Source organism: Salvelinus sp. IW2-2015, linkage group LG2 (assembly GCF_002910315.2).
Source record: "Salvelinus sp. IW2-2015 linkage group LG2, ASM291031v2, whole genome shotgun sequence".
Classification (NCBI taxonomy): domain Eukaryota; kingdom Metazoa; phylum Chordata; class Actinopteri; order Salmoniformes; family Salmonidae; genus Salvelinus; species Salvelinus sp. IW2-2015.
The window spans coordinates 6,003,825-6,017,394 of NC_036839.1; the positions used below are offsets into that span (position 1 = coordinate 6,003,825).

General features: G+C 44.5%; 1 protein-coding gene across 1 annotated transcript in view; it reads left to right on the forward strand.

Annotated features, from left to right (window-relative positions):
• The window catches only part of LOC111973572 (E3 ubiquitin-protein ligase HECW2-like), a 79,113-nt gene that overhangs the window by 30,443 nt on the left and 35,100 nt on the right, over window positions 1–13,570 (forward strand). The window contains exons 15-25 of the mRNA XM_024000952.2: window positions 51–236; window positions 4,808–4,942; window positions 5,335–5,431; window positions 5,538–5,634; window positions 5,759–5,842; window positions 6,003–6,088; window positions 6,393–6,513; window positions 6,645–6,758; window positions 7,180–7,332; window positions 7,516–7,614; window positions 7,979–8,108. Coding sequence (XP_023856720.1) covers window positions 51–236; window positions 4,808–4,942; window positions 5,335–5,431; window positions 5,538–5,634; window positions 5,759–5,842; window positions 6,003–6,088; window positions 6,393–6,513; window positions 6,645–6,758; window positions 7,180–7,332; window positions 7,516–7,614; window positions 7,979–8,108 — 1,302 coding nt within the window. The remainder of the gene's footprint in view (window positions 1–50; window positions 237–4,807; window positions 4,943–5,334; window positions 5,432–5,537; window positions 5,635–5,758; window positions 5,843–6,002; window positions 6,089–6,392; window positions 6,514–6,644; window positions 6,759–7,179; window positions 7,333–7,515; window positions 7,615–7,978; window positions 8,109–13,570) is intronic.

A 13,570-nucleotide genomic window follows, 5' to 3' on the forward strand; every position in this document is an offset into this window, starting at 1 on the left:
CATTTAATGTCCCTCTGATGTCCTCATCAGTCTCTTCCCTCCCTCCCCAGAGTGCCTACAGCATGTTTACGAGCAACACCTGCCTGAAGCACATGATCAGTAAGGTGCGTCGGGATGCCCACCACTATGAGCGTTACCAGCACAACAGGGACCTGGTGGCCTTCCTCAACATGTTCACCAACATCCAGCTGGAGCTACCCAGGGGCTGGGAGATGAAGCATGACCAGACCGGCAAGGTCTGGATCAGTGTGTGGTGGGGGGGAGGGGGTGTATGTGTGAAGTGGTATGTGTGAAGTGGGGTTGGGTGTAAGAGCAGGGGTGTGTGTGGATATACAGTACCAGTCAAAAGTTTGGACACCTACTCATTCCAGGGTTTTTATTTATTTGTATTATTTTCTATATTGTAGAATAGTAGTGAAGACATCGAAACTATGAAATAGCACATATGGAATCATGTAGCAACCCAAAAAAGTGTTAAACAAATCAATATATTTTAGATTCTTCAAAGTAGACACCTTTTTTCCTTGATGATAGTTTTGCGCACACTTGGCATTCTCTCAACCAGCTTCATGAGGTAGTCACCTGAAAAGCATTGCAATTAACATGTGTGCCTTGTTAAAAGTGAATTTGGGGAATTTCTTCACTTCTTAATGCGTTTGAGCCAAGCAGTTGTGTTGTGACAAGGTAGGGGTGGTATACAGAAGATAGCCCTATTTGGTAAAAGACCAAGTCCATATTATGGCATGAACAGCTCAAATAAGCAAAAAGAAATGAGTCAAATCAAATTTTATTGGTCACATACACGTGATTAGCAGATGTATTGCGGGTGTAGCGAAATGCTTGTGCTTCTAGCTCCGACAGTGCAGTGATGCCTAACAAATTACACAACATATGCCCAATGCAAACAAATCTAAGTAGGAATGAATTAAGGCTATATAATATGGATGAGCGATGTCAGAGCGGAACGGACTAAGATTCAGTAGACTAGTATAGAATACAGTATATACATATGAGATAAGTAATTCCAGATATGTAAACATTATTAAAGTGACTAGTGTTCTATTCCTTAAAATGGCCAGTGATTTCTAGTCTATGCCTATAGGCAACAGCCTCTAATGTGCTAGTGATGGCTGTTTAAGAGTCTGATGGCCTTGAGATGGAAGCTGTTTTTCAGTCTCACGGTCCCAGCTTTTATGCACCTGTACTGACCTCGCCTTCTGGATGATAGCGGGGTGAACAGGCAGTGGCTCGGGTGTCCTTGATGATCTTTTTGGCCTTCCTGTGACATTGGGTCCTGGAGGGTGGGTATTTTGCCCCCGGTAATGCATTGGGCAGACCATACCACCCTCTGGAGAGCCTTGCGGTTGTGGGTGGTGCAGTTGCCGTACCAGGCGGTGATACAGCCCGACAGGATGCTTTCAATTGTGCATCTGTAAAAGTTTTAGGTGACAAGCCAAATTTCTTTAGCCTCCTGAGGTTGAAGAGGCTGTTGCGCCTAATTCACCACACTGACTGTGTGGGTGGATCATTTCAGTTTGTCAGTGATGTTTACGCCAAGGAACTTGACGCTTTCCACCTTCTCCATTGCAGGGAGTACAGCAGGGGGCTGAGCATGCACCCTTGTGGGGCCCCTGTGTTGAGGATCAGCGGAGTGCAGGTGATGTTTCCTAACTGCACCACCGGGGGCGGCCCTTTAGGAAGTCCAGGACCCAGTTGCACAGGGTGGGGTTCAGACCCAGGGTCTCGAGCTTAATGATGAGCTTGGAGGGTGCTATGGTGTTGAATGCTGAGCTYTAGTCAATYAACAGCATTCTTACATAGGTATTCCTSTTGTCCAYATGGGATAMGGCAGTGTGCAGWGTGATGGCGATTGCATCGTCTGTGGATCTATTGGGGCGGTAAGCAAATTGAAGTGGGTGTAGGGTGGCAGGTAATGTAGAGGTGATATAATCCTTGACTAGTCTCTCAAAGCACTTCATGATAACAGCGGTGAGTGCTATGGGGCGATAGTCATTAAGTTACCTTTGCCTTCTTGGGTACAGGAACAATGGTAGCCATCTTGAAGCATGTGAGGACAGCAGACTGGGATGGGGAGAGATTGAATATGTCCGTAAACACTCCAGCCAGCTGGTCTGCGCATGCTTTGAGGACGCAGTTAGGGGTGCCGGCAGCCCTGCGAGGGTTAACACGTTTAAATGTTTTACTCACATCTGCCACAGAGAAGAAGAGCCCACAGCCCTTTGTAGCGGGCCACGTCGGTGGCACTGTTATCCTCAAAGCATGCGAAGAACATGTTCAGCCTATCCAGAAGCAAGACGTCGGTTTCGGCGACGTGGCTGGTTTTCCTTTTGTWGTCCCTGATTGTCTGTAGTCCCTGCTACAMCTCGGGTCTGAGKCATTAAATTGCGACTCCACTATCTCTATACTGACATTTAGCTTGTTTGGTTGCCTTGCGGAGTGAATAACTACACGGTTTATATTCTGCCATATTACCTGTCGCCTTGCCATGGTTAAATGCGGTGGTTCACGCTTTCAGTTTTGCATGAATGCTGCCATCTATCCACGGTTTCTGGTTAGGGTAGGWTTTAATAGTCATAGTGGGTACTACATATCCTATACACTTCCTTATAAACTCAGTCACCGTATCTGTGTATGCGTCTAGATTATTTTCTCTCAAGCTACCCGGAACATATCCCAGTCCACYTGATCAAAACAATCCTGAAGCATAGGTTCCGATTGGTCAGACCAGCGTTGAATAGTACGAAGCATGGGCACTTCCTGTTTGAGTTTCTGCCTATTGGACTGGAGGAGCAAGATAGAGTTGTGGACAGATTTGCCGAAAGGAGGGCGGGYGAGGGCCTTTTAAGCATTCAGGAAGTTTGAATAGCAATGGTTGAGAGTCTTAGTAGCTCAGGTAGGACAGTCAGCATGTTGATAGAACCTTGGCAGCCTAGTCCTCAGATTTGCTTTGTTAAAATCCCCAGCTACAATAAATGCAGCCTCGGGGTATGTGGTTTCCAGTTTGCATGAAGTTCTTTGAGGGKCGTCGAGGTTTCGGTTTGAGGTGGGATGTAAACGGCCATGGCGGAGGAGAATTCTCTTGGGAGATAATATGGTCAACATTTAATTGTGAGGTATTCTAGGTTGGGTGAACAAAAGGACTTGAGTTCCTGTATGTTCCTAGAATTACACCATGAGTCATTAATCATGAAACACCCCTCTGCCCTTCTGCTTCCCAAAGATATGTATTCCTGTCTGTGCGATGTACTGAGAATCCTGCAGGCTTTACGGACTCCGACAGTGTCCCGAGAGAGCCATGTTTCCGTGAAACAAAGTATGTTACAGGCCCCAATGTCTCTCTGGAAAGAAATCCTTGCTCTAAGCTCAACTTTTTTTATCCAAAGACTGAACATTAGCGAGTAAAATACTCAGAAGTGGTGGGTGGTGTGCGCGCCTCCTAGGTCGAACCAGCAGGCCGCCTCGAGTGCCTCTCCTCCGAGGCCGACCCAATGTTTTGGGTCGGCCTCTGGAATAAGTTAAATTGCTCTGGGGAGAGTGAACAAGGATCTGCTCCAGGGAAGTCGTAATACTGGTAGTTCTAGTGAGTAATCGGTGCTCTAATATCCAATAGTTCTTCCCGGCTMTATGTAATGACAAAACATTTCCTGAGCTAATAATATAAAAATAATACATAACACAAAATAATGCAGTTTCCTAAGAGCTAGTCACGATGCTGCCATCTCCATCAGCGCCATCTTCGTCGAGCAGTCCATCATTACTTTGAGACATGAAGGTCAGTCAATCCGGAAAATTTCAAGACCTTTGACATTTTCTTCAAGTGCAGTCGCAAAAACCATCAAGCTCTATGATGAAACTGACTCTCATTTGGACCGCCAAAGGAAAGGAAGACCCAGAGTTACCTCTGCTGCAGAGGATAACTTCATTAGAGTTACCAGCCTCAGAATTTMCAGCCCAAATAAATTCTTCAGAGTTCATCTCAACATCAACTATTCAGAGGAGACTATGAATCAGGCCTTCATGGTTGAATTSCTGCAAAGAAACCACTACTAAAGGATACCAGTAAGACCAGACTTGCTTGGTTCAAAAAACACAAGCAATGGACATTAGACCCGTGGAWATCTGTCCTTTTGGTCTGAGTCCAGATTTGAAATGTTTGGTTCCCATCGCCGTGTCTTTGTGAGATGCCGAGTAGGTGAACGGATGATCTCCACATGTTTGGTTCCCACRGCGAAGCATGGAGGTGTGGGGGTGCTTTGCTGGTGACACTGATTTATTTAGAATTCAAGGCACCCTTAACGAGCATGGCTACCACAGCATTCTGCAGCGGTACGCCATCCCATCTGGTTTAGGCTTAGTGGGACTGMCATTTGTTTTTCTACAGGACAATGACCCAACACACTTCCAGGTTGTGTAAGGGCTATTTGACCAAGGAGACTGATGGAGTGCTGCATCAGATGACCTGGCCTCCACAATCATCTGACCTCAACCCAATGGAGATAGTTTGGGATCAGTTGGATCGCAGAATGAAGGAAGAGCAGCAAACAAGTGCCCTACATATGTGGGAACTCCTTCAAGACTGTTGGAAAAGCATTCCAGGGGAATCTGGTTGAGAGAATCCCAAGAGTGTGCAAAGCTGTCATCAAGGCAAACGGTAAAAATAAATAAAAACCCTTGAATGAGTAGGTGTGTCCAAACTTTTGACTGGAACTGTATGTACAGTACACCTTTATAAACTGTAGTTTGTTTATCTATCTTAATGTAAGTGGCTGGCTGTGTGTCTCCACAGCCCTTCTTTGTGGATCACAACTGTCGCTCCACAACCTTCATCGACCCGCGGCTCCCCCTCCAGAGTGCACACTCAACTAGCCTGCTGGCCCACCGACAGCACCTTAGCCGCCAACGCAGCCACAGCGCAGGCGAGGTGAGACTACTGCTAAGTTCCCTTAGGCGACTCAAAAAAATGGTCAGACCAGACAGCATGCAAACTAGTGGACTACCCTACAGTACACGTGGCTTGGCAGCTTGCCTGGCTAGTTGGTTTGAAGAACATGCTAGCTTACACATCCAAAATAGACAATACTGCCAAAGTGAATGGTATTTTCAGTCGACCTCAACGGAATTTGCCACCACAGCTCTAAATGCAGTCTATTATACCCACTGCACTACTGACACACTSGAATACAGGCCAGAGATCAGCACTAAGACTTTACACGAGCTGCTTTAACAAGACCWATGTCAATCATAATGCTTATTGTAAAACTAATGATGCAGGTTAATGGAATTGACTAAAATGAATGTCCCCTTGTGTTGCAGGTGGTAGATGACACGCGACACTCCAGCCCACCTGTCATGCCCTGCCCCTCCAGCACCTTCAGTGGGTCCACTCGCAATCAGGACCTGGTGCCTGTGGGTGAGTACACTGGCTTATATACACACACACACACGCCGGCGCACGCACACACACCCACCCAGTTACAGACCCAGGAATGTTGATATTGACACAGGTCTCTCCCCAGCCTACAACGACAAGATTGTGGCGTTTCTACGGCAACCCAACATCATTGAGATCCTGCAGGAGAGGCAGCCAGAGCTCGTCCGGAACCACTCACTCAAGTAGGTCACCCCAGTCACCATGGGAACCCTTTAAGCAGATATTTAACCTTTAATCCTAACCCTCTAAGTGTATTATGTTTGTGCCAAACAGCAGTATCACGAATGTTAACCTGTGTGTCTGCAGGGAAAGGTTACAGTTCATTCGCAGCGAGGGTGTTTCCGGGCTTGCTCGTCTCTCTAGCGATGCTGATCTAGTCATTTTGCTCAGGTGTGTCTTCAGGGGTTAATGTCTGTCTGTGATTAGTGTGCGTTTGTGTGTGCGAGATGGTATTGCATGTGTGTGTGTGACTGTATGTTTGCGAGTATTGTGTTTGTTAGTGTGCTTGTGATAAGTGTGTGTATTATTAAGCCACCCCTCTCTCCCTCAGCCTGTTTGAAGAGGAGGTTATGTCCTATGTGCCACCTCATGCCTTACTGCACCCCAGCTACTGCTCCTCCCCTCAGAGCTCCCCCGGTGAGAACACACATGCAAAGCCGCGTGCGCACACACTTTCTCCTCATGCCTTTTCTTCCCATAGCTTTGCTTCTAATCCAAACTATCCATCCTAAGCAGGGCAAGACAGTGAGATAAAGCCTTGAGACATAAAAGTTGCTTAGCGCTCTCAATCAGTAAAGTGAAGTGTTTCATATTAACTAATTATATTCTAATGAAAGTTGACAATAATGAGATACACGATTTTCTGATGAACTTATGTATTTTTTTTGGTCTATTTTTCATCTTCCTCCTCTCTGCTCTTCCTTTTCTGCCCCCCTCTCAGGTACTCAGCGAGCTAATGCACGCGCCCCTGCCCCTTACAAACGTGACTTTGAGGCCAAACTGAGAAACTTCTATCGCAAGCTYGAGACGAAAGGCTATGGCCAGGGACCTGGGAAAGTCAAGTGAGTACTGTTGCTGTGTGACGACGTATTTGAACAGCTAAATATCTGCCCGTATCCTGTATTGCTTCATCTTAACCTGTGTGTATGTGTGGTGTGCACGTTCGTGACTGTCTGTGTGTTTCTCCTTCCAGGTTGATCATTCGTAGAGATCACCTATTGGAGGATGCCTTCAATCAGATAATGTGCTACTCCCGCAAAGACCTGCAGAGGAGTAAGCTCTACGTCAGCTTTGTGGGCGAGGAAGGGTGAGTGTTTGGGTTTAGGTATTTCATATATGCTACACATTTCCTTACGTTTGCTCGTATGCATCGGTTGTTATGTCAAGGTCAGATAGGTGGGTGCTTATATTTGTTCTGTGTTTTACAAGTGTGTTGGTGTCGAATGGAAATGTGTTTTTTGCATTTTCCAACTCCCCCTGAGACACCTTCGGCGAGTGGGGTCACGGCRAGGGATCAGACACTATTGACGGTGACCCTGGAGCAATTAGGGTTAAGTGCCTTGCTCAAGGGCAGATTGACAGATCGCCTTGTCGGCTCTGGGATTCGAACCAGCAACCTTTCCGTTACTGGCCCAACGCTCTAAATGCTAGCCCACCGCTGTGTACGTTGTGTATATTTTCCATAATCTTAATATATGGTTTTTAAAAGTGTGTTGTGTGTCTAATAGGCTGGACTACAGCGGCCCCTCGAGGGAGTTCTTCTTCCTGGTGTCGAGGGAGCTGTTTAACCCTTACTACGGCCTGTTTGAGTACTCCGCCAACGACACCTACACTGTGCAGATCAGCCCCATGTCTGCCTTCGTGGACAACCATCACGAGTGGTGAGTGACAAGTTTACATTACAATGATATGGATGGTGAGTGGGTGGATGGATATAGGAAGACACAGACATGCTGGACAGACCTACTGTAGATAAAGTAAAGAACAAAGGCACAAAAACCCTGACTTGTCGTCATAAACATACTGTACTGTACACCTAGCAGTGATGTTGCTCTGTGTTCCAGGTTTCGTTTCAGTGGGCGTATCCTGGGCCTGGCTCTGATCCACCAGTATCTGCTGGATGCCTTCTTTACCCGCCCCTTCTACAAGGGCCTGCTGCGCATGTGAGTGTCTCAATTAGGCCCTCAGCCAGCAGCTGGCTAGGGCTCCTATTGTCATGAACACGCATTGTTAATAGGTTTTGGAAACACAACCACCGTGTCAAATAGCCAGTTATGCTTTAACGTAAAATATTTTATACAAAACTACTGACCTGGTGGAAGCTGAACCGACAGAAGTTGATTAAATGGATTTGGCATTAATTATTCAGTTACCGTGCTTTTATTAAGTGGTTGATATACACTCTGGATAAGCACATTCTAACTGACTGAAATGTAAATGTGAGACTTATTCGTTGTAGAGTTAGGAGTTAAATCTTTGACCTCTATTTACCCMTGTTCTCCTCTTGTTGACCTTTGACCCCTGCAGCCCGTGTGACCTGAGTGACCTGGAGTTCCTGGATGAGGAGTTTCACCAGAGTTTACAGTGGATGAAGGACAATGACATCGAGGACATGCTGGACCTCACCTTTACCGTCAACGAGGAGGTCTTTGGACAGGTGTGTGTATGCATGATTTGTTTTAGTGAATATATTGTATGCATCTTCAATGGTTTTTAGACTAAATACACTGCCCTGCATTTGATATTTGACTGTTTGTTGCAATGTGCTGTACTTGTGGCTGAATCCTAACTTCTACTTAAGTCACATTTTTACTTAGTCATGCATTGATGTCAATGGGAAGGTAGGATTCACCTAACTTGGGTATCAGTCATTTTAGCTAACATTCCACTCCTGTCATTTGCCAAAGAGACTGGCCTGTCAGCAATCTCAACGTGCAGCTTGATTTCCACCAGAGTTGCTCGTTGGTTGTTGGAAATAACACTTTCCATGACAATATGTGGAGCCTTCYAAGTTAGAATTATACATATGTCGGATCTTAATGTCACCCCTTTCGTCGCAGGAGGAAAATAATCCTTCAGCAGCAGGATTTGAATGAATTTTGAATATTTAGAATCGCTTCTGGGGGCAGCTGGAAGCAGTGTTTGTAGGCTACAGTGGGTCTCGTGGGAATTCTTATATTTGTAAGGGGTAGATGTATTTTTCATTAGGGGTAAAACAGTTATTGTTTAATTATATGAATTGTTTATTAATTGCTTTGTTTTATGTTCAAGGAAAGCAATAGGTCGAATAAATTATTGGTTGCCTGTGTGGTCTAGCGGTTATAGCCGCTGACCCCGGCACACATATGCCAGAGTTGGCATGGTTAAGAATCCGGCCCYTWGCCCTTTGAATTTTTGAAYGAACTAGTACTTTTSTAGTTACTCTCTGTGGGCTGTACTTGTACTCAAGTKATTTCTGAAGGAAGTAACCTACTTTTTACTCATTTACATTTTASCAAATCACTTAAGTTACATAGATTTTAGTGGTGCAACGGATCACAAAACTCTGGGATCGGATCYCGGGTTTTGAGTTACGGATCGGATCATTTTTCGGGTCAGCAAAAAAAGGGGAGGAAAATAGAACTTTGCTTTCCATTTATTACTTAAAGAACACTTAAAGCAAGGAGCTTTTCAATGTTTTAAATACAATTTTAAAATAAAATATTATATTCTCAATTGTTAAATTAAAGTGCAATATGAGGCATCATACCTTCTTCCTTTGAACAATAGTGAATGAAACAATAGCCTGTGTCAACATCATCAAAAAAAGTAAAGAGATAAAGCAAAGCAGACCTGAGCTTATAACTTCAAATTATTTTTCAAAAAGAGGGGGATGTCTACATTGTCTGGGGAGAGGGTAGACCTCTTTACAGTCACTATTTCCCCTGCCGTGGAGAACACCCTCTCGCTAGGACCTGAAGTGCCAGGCACAGCCAGGTAGCATCTTTCCATCATGGCAATGTGAGTGTATTTCCACCATGCCAGTGGATCACCATCCACTGGAATGCCGCTTGCTGCCTTGTAGGATGCCACCTCTTTGATGTTGGCAAACGTCTTGCCCGTGTCCTTGCTCGCAAAGGTCTCCCCGAAAAGCTCCTTCATGGKCGAATAATTTTGTGGAGAAGATGCCTCTGAGTCTGTGGCTTGACCCTGCAGAAAAAATGACTTGATTTTTTAAACAAATTATTTATTTTCATATTTCATGGAACTATAATTGCGGCAATAACATTTAAAAGCCATTATTATTCAAAATAAAAAGTGGATGATTCTAATAGCAATAGCATAGACTAAGATTAGACTGCAGTATATTTATTATTTAAGTAATTCACACTATTTTTGTTACTTCTTCAGTGGCCACAATCTCAGTGGTGACTTGTAAGTCGCTCTAGATAAGAGCGTCTGCTAAATGACTTAAATGTAAATGTAAATGTGAGATCACTCTATGTCCTCCGGTGTAGGGCAGGGTCTAGGTGAGACAGGGACTTGAACCTTGGATCCAGTGCAGTAGATCTATGAAGGTAGTCCTGTACATTAGGGGGGTATCTGGGGTTTCGGTCCTCTCTAATGGCTGCCTTGACATCTCTTGTGATGTCTTCCTCACTTGTGACCATGGATTGTACAGTGGTTCCTCCTTTTAAAAGTTGCGAGGTTTGCACCGCAGGACTTAGAGGTACCCAGTGTCACGGCTTCATTGCTCCAGACCACCACAAGGGGGAGTTGGAGCACTCATTATGCATTTGGGTCCCAAGGTTTTTATATGACCAATCATAACGAGTGGCTCGAATTACGAATTTTGACGCGAGCCACCCTTGCCGTGTGGCGTTCTTCAACAAAGATGGCTAACAAAACATTATGGTGGAACCAGCTGTAAGTTGTTATAACATCATAACGAGTCAGGCAAAAAAATTACAATAGAGAGGAATATGTTAATGTAGAGACAATGGTTTGTACTTATTTTTTTGTCATAAAGTTAATTTATGAAAATCGCTATTAAGCGAGTTCTGACTAGCTAACATTAACCAGCTAGCTAGTGTTAGGAGAATGAATTTGTGTTGTTTAATGTTTTAGGGACTCCTGAGAAAACCAGCAAACCAGGCTGTCATCTTGTGGAACAGTGGATGTGCAGAATCTAGCTAGCTAAAGCATTTTCCAACTCAAAACAGCATTTCTTCAACATCTTTATGCTTTCGTTAATCTTTCTGTAGCAATTCTGAGCAAATTGCTCAAGGACCAGGGTTGATTCGTCTGTGACGATGACGTTATTGAATGTCACGCCAGTTTTGATCAATGCCTGGGCCTGCAGGACGCAAAGTTATTTGTTTGTCCGACGAATCATTGGGTCGAAACAACAGAACAGTACAAAACAAGCGAACTCACATGGTTAATGTTCTGAGAATTAAACAAATTATTTATATATATATATATATATTCAGCAAAAAAAGAAAGTCCTCTCACTGTCAACTGCATTTATTTTCATCAAACTTAACATGTGTAAATATTTGTATATAGATAAGATTCAACTGAGACACAAATTGAACAAGTTCCACAGCCAGGTGACTAACAAATGTAATAACAAAGGGGGGTTCAAAAGTAACAGTCAGTATCTGGTGTGGCCACCAGCTGCATTAAGTACTGCAGTGCATCTGCTCCTCATGGACTGCACCAGATTTGCCAGTTCTTGCTGTGAGATGTTACCCCACTCTTCCACCAGGCACCTGCAAGTTCTCGGACATTTCTGGGGGGAATGGCCCTAGCCCTCACCCTCCCTTTCCAACAGGTCCCAGATGTGCTCAATGGGATTGAGGTCCGGGTTCTTCGCTGGCCATGGCAGAACTGAGATTCCTGTCTTGCAGGAAATCACACATAGAACGAGCAGTATGGCTGGTGGCATTGTTATGCTGGAGGGTCATGTCAGGATGAGCCTGCAGGAAGGGTACCACATGAGGGAGGAGGATGTCTTCCCTGTAACGCACAGCGTTGAGATTGCCTGCAATGACAACAAGCTTAGTCCGATGATGCTGTGACGCACCGCCCCAGACCATGACGGACCCTCCACCCCCAAATCGATCCCGCTCCAGAGTACAGGCCTCGGTGTAACGCTCATTCCTTCGACGATAAACGCGAATCCGACCATCACCCCTGGTGAGGCAAAACCGCGACTCGTCAGTGAAGAGCACTTTTTGCCAGTCCTGTCTGGTCCAGCGACGCTGGTTTTGTGCATATAGGCGACGATGTTGCCAGTGATGTCTGGTGAGGACCTGCCTACAACAGGCCTACAAGCCCTCAGTCCAGTCTCTCTCAGCCTATTGCGGACAGTCTGAGCACTGATGGAGAGATTGTGCGTTCCTGGTGTAACTCAGGCAGTTGTTGCCATCCTGTACCTGTCCCGCAGGTGTTACACGTGGTCTGCCACTGCGAGGACGATCAGCTGTCTGTCCTGTCTCCCTGTAGCGCTGTCTTAGGTATCTCACAGTACGGACATTGCAATTTATTGCCCTGGCCACATATGCAGTCCTCATGCCTCCTTGCAGCATGCCTAAGGCACGTTCACGCAGATGAGCAGGGACCCTGGGCATCTTTCTTTTGGTGTTTTTCCAGAGTCAGTAGAAAGGCCTCTTTAGAGTCCTAAGTTTTCATAACTGTGACCTTAATTGCCTACCGTCTGTAAGCTGTTAGTGTCTTAACGACCGTTCCACAGGTACATTAATTGTTTATGGTTCATTGAACAAGCATGGGAAACAGTGCTTAAACCCTTTACAAAGATCTGTGAAGTTATTTGGATTTTTACGAATTATCTTTGAAAGACAAGGTCCTGAAAAGGGGACTTTTTTTTGCTGAGTTTTATATACACATTTCTTACCAAGCCGTGATACCCGCAGATTACAGATTGCCTTTGCCGATCGCTCATCTTCATTCATCAGTGAATCAATGGCTTGAATAGTCATTGACTCACTCACGTGTTGAAAAGGAACGAGATGGAGTCACAATCCATGCCATGCACACCTGTGAGCTCTGGAACTCCACCTCCGACAGGCAGAGTCAACATACAGTACGTTGCGGGTTCGTCAGGTGTTCAGTTCACCCTGACATTTCCATTCCTCTTCTGACAACAGAACTTGACCAACTGCTCACCAGGCACAGCAAGGGCCGTCCGGACCGCTATGCTGTTCTGCTATTCCAAGGATGTGTAACCGAAGAGATACCACGAGTGGGCACAGAATACATAGCCTTCCCGCTGTGGCTGTCTATTTCAGCACCGTTTCGCGCTGCTCTGAGACAAGCATGGAGAAACAAATGTTCAAATATTCCATGATATTCTTAAGATATGTGTTGACTGAATATAAGCAAGTGATGTCTGCTAAATAATCAAGTTAGGTTTCTCCAGAAATAAATAATACTAAATATCTGACTTTATTTACAAATTAAGAATGTCTCACCCCTTTTTCTCGCTCACTCGGGGTTAAATGAAAACAAAATCTCCAAAATAGCGTTACTTTTTAAACAAAGCTATTATTAAAACTTTAGAATTATATAAAAGCCCCTTAGGATCTGTGAGAATATCTGAGAATATCTAACAGAAAATGCCCCTTAGATATTAATATAGAGTCCTCCAATCCTCTAAATGTAATTATTGGCAGAGAGTCACATCATTGAAAAAAATATTTTTTAAATATACTGTTAAATGGTGTACGTCTTATTTATTTAAAGAGCCCATCATGCAAATGTTTCCTATTAGCAGGACAATATACTTTTTATAACGGCTACTGTTGTGAAAATCCCTCAACTTGCAATGTATTTAATGCTTAATAAGTACTCTAAAGTGTTACATTTCTAACTCAAAACAGCAGCACAGTATTTCTTCATCAATATCTTTATGCTTTCGTTAATATATATATTTTAAAGGACATTCAAATGCAGATGTTTATATTTCCCTTAATCGCCATTTGGGTATTGGTTAGACAAGAATTTGAAAATTAGGGTGCAGAAATGTTATTCTCGTAGTGTAACCTTTATTTAACTAGGCAAGTCAGTTATGAACTAAAGGACAGCGTACTCCTTCCTCATAAATAGCCCAGTACT